This window comes from Corvus brachyrhynchos, unplaced genomic scaffold (assembly GCF_000691975.1).
Source record: "Corvus brachyrhynchos isolate BGI_N302 unplaced genomic scaffold, ASM69197v1 scaffold70, whole genome shotgun sequence".
In the NCBI taxonomy this organism is placed as follows: domain Eukaryota; kingdom Metazoa; phylum Chordata; class Aves; order Passeriformes; family Corvidae; genus Corvus; species Corvus brachyrhynchos.
The window spans coordinates 5,626,934-5,640,194 of NW_008236217.1; the positions used below are offsets into that span (position 1 = coordinate 5,626,934).

Below are 13,261 nucleotides of genomic sequence, written 5' to 3' on the forward strand. Positions count from 1 at the left end.
CTTGAGAGAGCTTTCCTTTTGGGCTTCCTCACAGAAGAGGAAATAGAGAAATAGAATGCTCTCTGTCATGGTAGCAGCTTCTCTGTTCAGTGAAGTTACTGACAGCAGCTCTATGCTACCACCAAGCTTGTGGGTGCAAGAGGTGCAGAAGGATGAAGGCCTTCAGGACCATTGGTAGCTGTTTTCAGTATCTATTAATTTATTTGTTTATTTTGCATGGCTGTGCTGCTAAATAAAGTAACACTGTGAGGAATGTCATCTTAAAGTCTCAGTAAGTATTTTGTGGAGACTAAAGTCTCTGTCCATCCTGGAAGCTCACAGGAGTGATTAAAACACTTGGGCCTGGTGCATTCTTGGCTTGCTGCAGATGATGGTGCACGGGCACTGTCAGTGCAGACTGCACCAAACCACTCCAGTAGCAGTTCCATGGTAGCAATCATAGGCTTCTTGAATGCCAGCAGATCTTTAGCCCTCTATTTCTGCCGCCTTTTTAGGAAGAGCAGGATGCTTAAATACAAATACTACTGAAAGCCTTCAGAAGACAAGCACTTCACCGTTAGTTTTACACACGTGCATGCATACATTCTCTAAATTAAAATTAATCATCGTACGTGCAATCCCTTGCCTCCAGCTTACTTCTGTTTCAGTAGCCCTTTGAATTTGACTGTTGTCTGCTTCTGATCCAAGCTAACTCTATCTCTTGCTAAGTTTACCCCTAGAAGAGCTTCTATTTACTTTAAAATGGTGGTATCTTTTCTCATTAGTAATTTAAAATCCCTTGTGGAGAAATCTGCCCATGGAAACTGGGCTCTTCCAGGCAATAAACAATCCATTTGACATGCAGTTGTATTGAATGTTACAGCCAAGATGAGAACTCTCTACAAGGCTGAATTTGGGAAGATACAGTGAAAATCTTACAGTAAAGCATCTTCTGCCCAGCCTCAAATCTGACACCACAGTTGCTTTATTAATTCTCTATTCAGAAGTAGTGTACTATTTCTCTAGATCCAAACATATTCTTTTAAGATGTTTTCATTCCTTAAGAAAAATCTGAAGTTTTTAATATGAATGGACGATTCCAAGGCAGGCTTTCAAGTGAATAATAACTGTTCTTCTTTTCTGCTTTTTGATGATGTAGTTAAGGCATCATAAGTTCACAGGATGCTGTGATGATGGCACAAGTTTGTGATTAGATAATCTTTTATGTACATCTGCTGAACTGATACCTGTATAGTACAAGTGGCTTGTGAAAATTTGAAAAGAATTTAAAAAAAAAAGTCATCCACAGTGTCACTAAAGATTATACTGCTTAATCTTTCAATGGACTTTAGAATTGATGGGAACATTTTTGTCTTTTTCCCAATTTTTGTTCTGTTTGAGTTTGTCTACTGTACACTGCAAGAATTTCTTTCTTCGGCTCTCTGTTCCTTGCTCATAGGAGAAGGGATGGTAGATTAAAAGTAAGACTTAAGAGGAGGCCTGTGAAAATTCTGCCACAGGCCAGCATAAAAGTTGATGCTAAAATCTTAGTAGCTTGTGCAATTTCACTGTTTCACCCAAAATAAGGCTTAGTTGTTTGAATTCAGAAAAAAAATTAGTGCTTTAAAAGTGCATTTAACACAAAAGGTTCCACTAAAACTTACAAAAAGCTTGGAGATGGTAGTTTTCTAGGCAAATTCTTTGCATTCTGACCTCTGATCTCAGTGTAAATACACTGAGAGATCATAAGAGCATGATATATGTTTACTTCATGAATGTATAGATGTTGCTGTAACCGAAATGGTGGGAGTGATCTTGATTGGGTTTACTTTTTACATGTGCAATAAATTTGGGTGCAGTGTCCTACTCCACAGGTGTAGCCTTTCAGATACTTAAGTGTAATGGCTAGCTTGTACAGCACATATATTTGCAAATAATGTGTTCTAAAATTTGCATTTTGCTTTTCTCCTATAGGAAACATGAGTGGGACAAACATGGCACTTGTGCAGCCACACTTGAGGCCCTTAATTCTCAGAAAAAGTACTTTGGTAAAGCCTTAGAACTCTACCAGCATGTTGATCTCAATGGGTATGTAAATAAACTTGATGATCTGCCTTTTATTCCGAACAGTTTCTAAAAGTTTCAAATCTAGCCTAAAATGAAAGTCTAAAAATCTGATTGTAGAGAGGAAATGAGTATTAGTGTAAATTATTTTTAGTACTGAAGTTCAGAGGAAGAGTTGTTACCCTGAGAAGCAGTCTCTGGTCACTTCAGTCAGGTAAGCCAGCAGCATCCTTAACAGCATCATTTAGACAGTGTGAGCAAGTAAATTTTTGAGAAGCTCTGCAGGCTGTATCTTGATACCAAAAGCTATGGTACCTGTAATGTTCTAAATCAAGGGACAAAACCCCCAAACTTCTGAGTCATACTGAGCCCCAAACACTTGTTTTTAAGACAGTGCTCTGCTCGGAGGAAAAGACAAGCTGCAGGCAAAATCATGCAGAACATCCTGGGAAAAGGCTGAGAGGCAACAGCAAGAGAGGAGGTTATGAAGGGTGGTGTTCAGTTGCTGCAGGCAGTCCTCTGCTGTCCTTTCTAACAACTCCAGTGTGACACTCTTGCTTTGTCCTAAGGGCTGACTTCTCCTCATGGTTCCAAAGCACTGGCCATGCCAGATTCAAAATCTTGATGAGACTGTTGTGGCTTGTCCAAGCACTGTCTGCATGCTTCTGGCTATAGGTGAATGCCAGAAGGTTAGAGTCCTTTCCTGATCAGTGCTTGGTGTGGGTGAGAGGATGTTTGACCATTAGATTTGTTGACCATAAATTGTCTGTCTGTATAAGAGGACAGTGTCTAAGAGAGGAAATAGTTTTGTACCAAGAAACATACCTTTAAAAAAACTCTATAAAACAACCCCAAAGAAACCCCAAACCAGCCCCATTCTGTTTATGCTCTGCCAGTGTCCTGTCTAAGCAGTCTCCTAGACAAAGTGTCATTTATTTTGCATATGCACAAAGGAAATAAGTTTTTCTTCCCTCCCACCTCAGTTTTGTAGATGCCTTTTAAAACTGTAGCAGATTTTTTCTACACACAGTGTTTGTGCATGTCATATGCAATGTTAAAATTAATAATGTCTAAGTCCATTGCCTAAGTAGCTGTGATGGTGTGACTAAAACATTTACAGATGGCACAGTGACCGATGATGTGAGCCTGTATCAGCATGTGCAACACTGCAAAAGAATAGATACTGAAGCATGTTGAAATGAATTGCTCAAAGCTTATTATCTATTGTGAAAATGAATATAATTAATTTTATCTTTACTGAAAAAAAAGACTGCCAGTATTCTCACTGTATATCACTTATACTTGAATGGGAAAAAATGACAGTGATTAAAAAAATTGTTTCCAAAAAGCAAATTATTAAAAAGAGGACATCATGCAGAGTTCTGTAAGAATTAACAGAACATTATCTATTTTGTTTGCCTCCTTATATCCTGTGTAAAATGACAGTGAAAAGCAGATTGTCCTTCAGTCAGCTGGATAGAATCTTCCTTGTGCAAAAATGACCTTGGAAGGGAAGGGTTGAGCATTATCAGCATTTATGGATTAAATCCTGCAAGATGCTGACTATTCCCACTTCTTACAGAAGAAGCTGGGACTCTCAGGCTCATCACGTGTTAGGTCCTGAGTCTTGTAAGCGTGGACATGTGGACTCCTCTTAGGACTGAACCTAAAGGAAGGGGTACACAGGCTAGAGGTTCTTGAGCCTCATTTCTCTCATGTGACCAACTTTTCCACTTCAAAAACATATTTGTTAGGAAAAGTTTCTGCCCTGCCAGTAATGTTGATCCAGACTGACATGCTGTATCCCTCTCCCGGTGTGCTGTGTGCCTCCCACCACAGGAAGCCCATCCAGTGTTTGAATATGCGAGTGCCTAGAGCACCCTCACAAGTCTGCTCCTGTGCCCTCTGCAGCAGCTGGAGCACAGGGGAATGTCTCAAGGCAGGGGAAAGGAAGCAATTAAACTGCATGCCCTACCTGGCAATGAGCAGAGCACTCTGATACTGCCTTTCCCCTAGCTGTGTCTGAAGACTGAGCTATTCCAGCTCCTCAGATTAAGGTGCGGGAAAGGGTTCTTCCTGACCCTGCCAAGTTAGATGGGAAGTGGCCTTTCAGAAAAGGGCCTTTCCTAGGCTGGCAAAGAATGGACAACAAGTTGCCCTTGCTCCCATCACTGTAATGCTTGACAGGTTCTTAAGATTATCTGTTTTACCTAATGATTATGAAGGTATGTTTGCATATAAGAAACATGGAAAAATGTGTTATCTTTATTTCAGTTGTCTCTTGAAAGCTGGGATAAAGCCAAGCAGTTCATATTACAAGGTAAGAGGCAATCTTTTATAAAACAGAATCATATGCATGCACCCTTTTTCAGTAGGAGTCAACTAATTTCTGTACAACAAATGAGCTTTTAAAAACTGTTTAGTTCTTTAAGGTTGTGCTTTTTATAAAAGTTTTTGAGAGCTTAACCAGTGTGGCAGCTGTTGGAAGATGTACTCGTGACCTATTAATCTCTATAAGCTTTTTACTTCTTCAGATGACTGCTATAAAGGAAGCTCTTACAAGTTTTTATGGTGTAACACCGAAGATCCAATGCCTTCCTCCAGAAGAGGTAAAAACTCCCCTAACTTCCCAAAATGGAAAAAAAAAACAAACAAAAAACCAACATCTTTTTTTTTTTTTTTTTTTTAAAGAGCACTTTTTGTCAAAAATAAAACAAAAATAGAGTGAAAAATCTTCAGTATGGTGAAACTTAGGTCTAGGTGTTCCTTGTGTATACAGCTGTTTGCATTTAGATATTGTTTGATTCTTGGACTTAGGTTTTAAAGGTCTTTGTCTTAAAGGATTTAAACCTGTATCTCTTGCACGAATGCTGTAACCACCATGCCAGAGGTATTGCTGTAGCTGAGCACTTTCCACTGTGCCTGCTAAAATTTAATTGCTGCATGGCAAATTACTAAAGCCAACAAGAGTGAGCTGAATGGAGCCAGTGACTGTCAGCCTTGGTGAGGGTGTGGCTGTCAGCAGGAGCCTTCCCTTCACTGAGTATGGCTCTTGTGTTCTGTATGAAGACGTTACTCAGTGAACAGAATCCTTCTGAAATAAGGCAGCTCAGAAGCTTGTCTCTGAGATTATTCCAGAAAGCCCATACCTAAAGAGGTACTAAAAGACATTTTGAGCTTCACTGTGGTTCAGAGTCAGTGTAGTCTTTCCTTTTGAGCTGATCATGTCTCAGATTTCCATTTCTTTTTACTTTTCCTTGCCAACGATTGTGCTGTGCATCATGATGCAGTAGAGAAGGTGGTACACAGAGACAATGTGCTGTAAAGTATAGGTCACCATATCTGAACCAAAAGTGCCTTTGAAGGAACAAAATAATATTCTGAACAATTACATATGTAGATTGCAGAGTTCTTTCTTTCCGTTTTTCACCTAGGTTACTCTGCACGTATAGAAAATAAAGTAAAAAACAGAACCCACAAGGTTAGCTTTCACTCTTGTAAGTGGTTCCTTTTAATCTCAGCTTGTTAAAGGTGGTTTACTACAAAACACTTGGCAGAGTTATTGCCCATACACAGGCAACAATTTATGAAAACTTGCTAAGATACAGTTGCTATTGGAGTATGTTGTCAACTCATTTGCTTTAGTAATGCTCTGAGGTTTCTGTATTCATATGTTTTTTAACAAGAAAAAAGTCTATAGGTTACAATATTTTTAGAATGTGTTTATAAGTTACTTTAAGGAACAAAGGAGTATTAGTTGAATGTGGGTTGTACAGTGATCCACCTTTTGACATGAAAGAAATGCAGACTAACACAAACTGCAGTTTCTAGCTCTGTTTGCTGTAGTTCTGCCATTGCTTTTAGTACACTTGGGATACTGCTCCAATTATATGAAAGTAATTTATAGCTTGGGTCTCCTGTACTTAACAACTGAAGGTATTGGGTAATAGAAATGAAAAACTACATCTCAGTTATTTAAAGATAGGCCTTTTTCAGAGTTCTAGCCTCGTCCATGCCTGTAATGCATGATGGAGGTACTTTGATGTTTGAAATGTGTTAAACACACTTTCTGTTCTTAAATTTCTTTAAAAAACCCCAAAACATAAAAAAAACCCAAAACAAACAACCCCCCCAACAACACAAACTCCAAACAAACAAAAAAAGCCCTCACCACAGTTACTTTTGCCTTGTATGTATCTTTTTGTCCTGCTTAATTGTTTCAAAACCAATTTTTTTCCACATTTTGTTAGACCTGAGCATTTGGGGGCATTTTCCTGTAATCTTTTTTGCCACATGAGAGGCCCCCATGCCTGCCTGCTTTTTTCATGGTCAGAAGTTTTTCTTCCTAGCCTAGTCCAAAAATAACATTTCTCCTTCTGACAGCTTGGTTCTGTAGTCTTTTCTGTAAAAGCTATTAGAAAATTTCTCATTTATGGAGAATTTTATTTGCCTCTATTCCTGTCTGGCTATGAAGAGTTGGTGAAAAGTGTCTTTCTGGTCACATGTACCTTCAATATTCACAGAGTTCAGCCCGAGCTCATCATTGTTGAACAGCTTCTGTGCACTGTGCCGATGAGTAAAGGCCAGGATAATGTGTCACAGCATTTCATAACGAGGCTTACTAGTTAGAAATTCCTCAGATTGGTACTGAGTATGTTCAGACTGGATGCCTCTTGTACTTTTATTTGCATTTTTCATCTGGTAAATGCACAAATAATCACGACTGTATTCTATAGATAGGGCAATGTAGCTGAAGAATTGATGTATTTTCTTCTCTGCATGAGGCTGATCTTACCCTTCATGTTTCTAGGGTGAAAAAGCACAAACAATTGGCCAGATTGAATTCTGCTTCACCAAAGAACTGCAACTGATAAACTGCATGGCGCCAAAGGGTGAATCCAACCCAGTGCAGGCTCACTTGAAGCTTGGAACTGAAGAGCTGTCAGTCTGCAATGATACTCTCCCAACCTATTATCCTTCAGAGGTCCAAGGTCACAAATGAAGCCATAAGATTGAGAAAAACTTTTTAAACAGCAACGAAACCCAAACTCATGTAATATCACAAGCCCCTGTCCCTATCACAGGCCTACAGTGAAGATTTCTGCTGGAAAACAAAGTTCTTTTGCTATTAAAGGAAAGTGGTCCACATGATGGGATCAGCATCTGATGTACAGCTTGGTCTGGATTTTTTGGCTTGCTTATGGTTTGAATCAGTGTTCAAAAGACAACTGTGACTTTTCAGTTTGACATGCAGTTAAGTCTGCCACTTCGGCTGCTTTTTGGTTTTTACCAGTGAGTCAGGGAAATTAAGTAATTCTTCGTATTGAAAGGATGATCGTCTCTCTGAGATGAGACGACAATTTCTTGAGAAGAAAACACTGTAAACCAAAAGAACTCTTGAGACCTGTGTGAAGGTCTATTCCCAGATGTAATACCCGCTGCCTTGCATAATTGCTCTCCACAAGTGCAGAACAGAGATCATGTCCTCTGAGGTGTTGAACCTTTCCTCACTGAGGGATCACGGTGGACCAAAGACAACTTCTGCATAACTTCTTAGTGAAGGAATAATATTCTTCAAGTTTGGGCTCCTCTACCTAATAGATCCCAGGGAGACTGTATTTGTAGCCTTACCTGTTCTTTGATTATTTTTGTGGCAGTAGCTCCATGCAGTCTTGAGGAACAACCAATGCTAGAGCTTACATGTTAGTATAGGAGAATGTTAGGCCCTAGAAATATGTTGTTATTAATTTTTAGTTATATTTGAGCATTCAGCATTACTGCATGTGCATCTGCACTTTTATATGAAAACAAGATAGTCACGTAATCACTTCGTTTCAAGAAACAGCTTTTTATAGATGAAACAATACTACAGGATTTTCAGTAAAAAGTACAGATGTTGGCAATAGTGCATCTCTACCCCATAATGTTTAGTAATATGCCACAAAGTTGGATGTTTCCAGAGGGAACCAAATTTTGATGACAACTTCCCCACAGTTCTGTGTTGATCTGTGTGTCTCAAATTGTGTTTCAAAGAAAGACAGTTGTGGCTCAAGGAGCCATCTCTTTGTTAGAATAATATTACTGTGAAAACATGAAATGCAGTATTAGAAACAAAAACTTGGAAGCAATGAATGGTAGCACTGGTTCTTGCAAAGACATATTGCATTGTCATCTTGAGTGCCATCACATGGCATCTACAAGACAGGTGAGGGATCAGACCCAGCCAGCATGGATTTAGGAGGGGCAGGTCCTGTCTGACCAACCTGATCTCCTTTTATGACCAGGTGACCCACCTGGTGGATGTGGGGACAGATGGGGATGTTGTCTTCCTGGACTTCAGCAAGGCCTTTGGCACCATCTCCCACAGCATACGCCTGGGAAAAGCTGGCAACCCATGGCTTGGACAGGTGTGCTCTTCACTCGGTTAAGAACTGGCTGGACAGCTGGGCCCAGAGAGTGGTGATGATGGTTGCTGCATCCAGTTGGCAGCCAGTCTCCAGTGGTGTCCCCCAGGAATCTCTGTTGGGCCCAGTCCTGCTTATGGATGATCTGGATGAAGGGGTTGAGTCCACCATCTGCAACTTTGCAGATGACACCAAGTTGCAGAGGGTGAGTGTCACTCTGCTGGGGGATAGGAGGGCTCTGCAGAGGGACCTGGACAGGCTGGATTGATGGGCCAAATCCAGCGATAGGAGGTTTAAAAAGACCAAGTGCCGGTTCCTGCACTTTGGTCACAACAACCCCCTGCAGCACTACATGTTGGGGACAGAGTGGCTGGACAGTGGCCAGGCAGAAAGGGATTTGGGGATACTGATTGGCAGCAGCTGAACATGAGCCAGTGTGTGCGTGGGTGGCCAAGAAGGCCAATGGCATCCTGGCCTGTATCAACAGTAGTGTGGCCAGCAGGACCAGGGAAGTGGTTGTCCCACTCTACTCAGCACTGTTGAGGCCATGCCTCGAATGCTGTGTCCAGGTCTGGGCCCTTCAGTTTAGGAAGGATGTTGAGATGCTAGGGTCAGTCCAGAGAAGGGCAAAAAGGCTGATAAAGGGTCTGGAACACGTTGTATGAGGAGAGGCTGAGGGAGCTGGGGTTGTTTAGCCTGGAGAAAAGGAGGGTCAGGGGAGATCTTGTCACTCTCTACAACTGCCTGAAAGGAGATTGCAGCCAGGTGGGGTTGGTCTCCCAGGCAACAGCGACAGCACAAGAGGATGCAGGCTTAAGCTGCACATGGGGAGGTTTAGGTTGGACATTATCAAGAAGTTCTTCACAGAAAGGGTGATTGGGCACTGGCTGCCCAGGGAGATGATGGAGTCACTGTCCCTGGAGGTGTTTAAGAAAAGTCTGGATGTGGCAGTTGGTGCCGTGGTCTAGTTGACAAGGTGGTGTTAGGTTGTAGGTTGGAATCAATGATCTCAAAGGTTTTTCCCAACCTAGTTGATCCTGTATGGTTCTGTGTGATAACCTTAATGGAAGATCAAATCAATGTTCTAATTTTTTTTTTAGTTGAAGGGTAAATGATATTAAATATATTAAAATATATTGAAATATATCTTATCATGCCAAATAATGCCTAGGGAGGTAAAATATACATGAGTGTGAGTTCTCTGCAGTTGAAGTGTAATGCATTCATTTAAGAAAAGCCAGTAACTATAAATACAAACTTTACAAGCAGATGACACAGACACTAACAGCCCTCACAGTGAGAAGCTCAAAGGGAGCTCTTGTCTCTTGCCAAAGGGAGTCAGCAGATACACACGAGAGTCATACATGACCAAACTCTGCAGCAGAGTAGATACGCTTCCATGCATTTTTCAACCTCATTTTCAAATAAAAGAAATGTGAAGGATCTGATAAGTTTTAAAACTTTGAGAAGAAAATAACATAATCCAGAATGAGGGAGGGATAAAACATGCAGGCTGCAACTGAGTAAAAATTGACTGAGAAAAAGTAAAGGTTGGCTAAAGTAACCTCACATACTCTGAAGTTCCATTTAAAGGGACATACCTGAAGTACTGTGTTTGCCTTAAAAAACCACACCCATGTAGTTTTTACTCCACATTAAATATTTAAATTTTCTATAGTGAACTTTTCAGTAGTATCAATAAAACCATATATATATATGACTACCGTTGTGTGTGTTTTGGCAAGCCCACCTGCCTAACTTCTAGGAAGATTCAAATGTCTTTTAAAAGCTACTGGCTGATTTTTATACAGAGATGTGCCAAGACATGATGAAGTTTTAAGTGATACATTTAAGGGATGCTTTAAGGTCTGTATGTGGGCAGCTAGGAGAGCAGGTGAATGAATGCTATCACCACTTTAGACGAAAGATCATGTCCACCCTTTGTGTTCTCTCTAGCAATGGCACACAGCCAGTTGTGAGCCTTGTCAGTTGCTTTCCATCAGAATATTTAACAATTTCAAGTGTTGGATTAAGGCAGTTTAAATACAAGAAGTAAACAAAGGTATATAGGGAGCCATAAAATTCAGTTCTGAAAAGTGTCATTCACTTCTTTATGTCATATAAATTCTGTCAGCCTTGAAAATTCAGCACAGCCTGGGGATGATGGGTCCTGTGTTCTTTTCTACATCATTGAATAAACTAACTAAATTCCAGCAGAGATGTGTGTGCAGTCTTGGTGGTTTAAAACACTAGTCAACTCCACAAAGGGACATAGCTTGTTTATACCCTTTGTCCATGTGCTCTCTCATGCAAAATGCTTGAGCATCCCCTGGCATGTAGATTAGAGCATGGGGGTGTGTCCCTTTTTCAAGGACAGCCCCTCTTCATGGTGCATGGGCAGGTTCGTTTCTCTGTCTTGTTTTTTGGTCTCTTCATGTCCTGAGCCTTTCTCAGCTGCACAGGAGCCCAGCTTGAGCCAAGTTTATGGTGGGGCAGAATAGGAGATTGGAAAGTGCAGCTTCTGCTCAGTTTCATGGGGTAGCTACCCATGTGCATGCATATTGTGCTTAGGGGCACATCTGTCTCTCCCTACCAGCAGGCAACTGCTCTGCCACTGCCAACTGCAACAGGAGATGGGCAAAGCAGAGGGGACTTCTCTCCATCACTCTTATTCTTAGTGGGGGCAGCAGTTGGTTGCTGTTGCCCAAGGGATAGGCAGAGCTACCTCTGCAGGCCAGAATGGAGGTGGCACTGGTCTCTGGCTGTGTCCCTGCTCTGCACCCTCGGTGGCTGGGAGTGCTGGGCTGTGCTGCTGCCCCAGCTGCTGCTGACTGGAAGGAGAAGAGTTGGGGCAGGACTGCAGTGTCCGTGCAGCACATCAATACGCTGCGCATCAAATCCCACAGAGGAGGACAGGCTACGTATCTACAGCTGCAAAGCAGCAGGTTGGGAAGGGGGATTTTGATTGGAATGGGTTCTTGAATTTGGGCGCCTCTTCTAGTGTTGTTGTGCTTCAGTCAGCTGTGCTCTGGATCTGGCACTGAGCACTGTTAAGCCAAGGCCACAGAAGGTTAATGGTACTGCTAACAGTGTTATTGATGCCTGATGATGGTACTGATGATGCAAAGGGAAATTGTCAGGACTTTGCAAGTTGCTTTCCCAGGAACGGAGCAATCGATGAAGAAGGTTGTACTTGTTGTAAATTCAGACTGTAATGCTGATATGGCAGCTTCCTTCACAAGGGTCACTGCATGCCTCCTGTTCCTGTAAATATTCCCTGTTTCATGAGGTTGCCATAGATTACCCAGAGCTGATACAAATAATTAATTTTAGAAAGTATTTAAATTTCTTTGAAATTTAAATTGAAGAATAAGAGGTTTAGTATACAGGCTAAGTGAGACCTGATGTGGGAGACAGGCAGATTATTTTGTGTTTGTGCTGTGATTTTCATTATTCCTTACCCCAGAGTACACTGGAGCATCACAGACTGGAGGAGGATAATATATAGACCTCAGGGGCAGCCAAACCCAACCATGGCCACAGATTGGTGGTGTAAATCAATACATCAATTCATTCAGCATGAAAATCACAGTGCTGACATTCATTTGCAATGCTCAGTCTAAAGGACTGATACTTTAGTAATCTTTTCTAAAACAAAAGAGGCAAAAATGACCATACTTGATACCAATTTTAAGGTGTTATAAAATTCTTAAGCAAGCTGGAGAATACCACAGTGCTGTTTTGTTTTGAAAATAAATACTTTTCTGAGCACAGCCTCATTTCCCAGAAAAGAGGCTGTTTGCTTAGGTTTTTTTCCTATAATTCACACAATTGTTCATGTTAGAGACCTGTGCTCTGCATGCAAATTAGAAGAGATGAGCTAAACAAAATTAGCAAGAATTAAAAGCACAGCAGTTACTTTGTAGCAATTGCAATCTCTATAAACAAGCACGATGCATCCCAGCAGGTACCTGCGATTGGATCACTTACTTCTGCTTAGTATTGAGTAAAACTTGCTGCTGTCAGCCTTGGAGAGACTTCTCCCTTTCCAAAGTGCTCAGCTGAGGGTGGAGAAGCTGTGTGTGCTTCTAGCAGAGGTTGGAAGAGCTGTCATGTTGCCTGACTGCTGTGATTTTAGCCCATCAGCCTTCCACAGATAGATCTTCCTTACCAAGATTTCATAGGTTAAGTTATGAAGGCCACACATACCCAGATGATTTGTGCTAACAATTCCCAGTGCCAGCTGTTGTGGGCTTGTGTTCAAAAGAACATTGTGAGGCGACTGCCCCTCCTTATAAAGCCTAATTCACAGATATTTGCTAAATGCCTGGGGTATGCATTTGTCAAGGATTTATTAGCCAGGAGAGTGGCTGACTGATGTGTGAAGTGGGAACCACTTTGTTGTCTCGTAGACTTTCAGATGTTTGAGGCTTAGAATACTCATATCCTACTGAGGCAGTTGTTTTATACGTAACAGCTGGCCCTGACTTATTTTTTATCCTTCAGCCCCTGGATATCTTCAGAGATTTCAGTCTCACAGATTCTGTGAGATTTAGTGAGCAGCTTGTCATTTCTGAAGCCTACTGCAAGATAATCACTGTAATAAAATAGCTCTGGGACAGAAGCTACCCTCTCATTTCCAATGCCTCGTGTTGTTTTCTCTTCGATTCCCTTCATTATACTCAGTGACTTGAGGGATGAATGGACCATGCTTATGATCTCACAGAGTAATTGAAAGCACAGATATTTTAAGAGAGAAAAATCTCTTAAATCTCATGGACAAAATATTCTCAAAATAAACACCTTTTTCCTCT

General features: G+C 41.2%; 1 protein-coding gene across 2 annotated transcripts in view; it reads left to right on the forward strand.

The window, feature by feature from the left end:
- Window positions 1-7,210, forward strand: part of RNASET2 (ribonuclease T2) — a 21,866-nt gene extending 14,656 nt beyond the window's left edge. For both annotated transcript variants that reach the window (XM_017745975.1, XM_008643402.2), the window contains exons 7-10: window positions 1,954-2,067; window positions 4,318-4,363; window positions 4,578-4,652; window positions 6,854-7,210. In XM_017745975.1, the coding sequence (XP_017601464.1) occupies window positions 1,954-2,067; window positions 4,318-4,363; window positions 4,578-4,652; window positions 6,854-7,045 (427 nt within the window). In that variant the 3' untranslated portion in view covers window positions 7,046-7,210. The remainder of the gene's footprint in view (window positions 1-1,953; window positions 2,068-4,317; window positions 4,364-4,577; window positions 4,653-6,853) is intronic.
- Window positions 7,211-13,261: the final 6,051 nt, after the last annotated feature.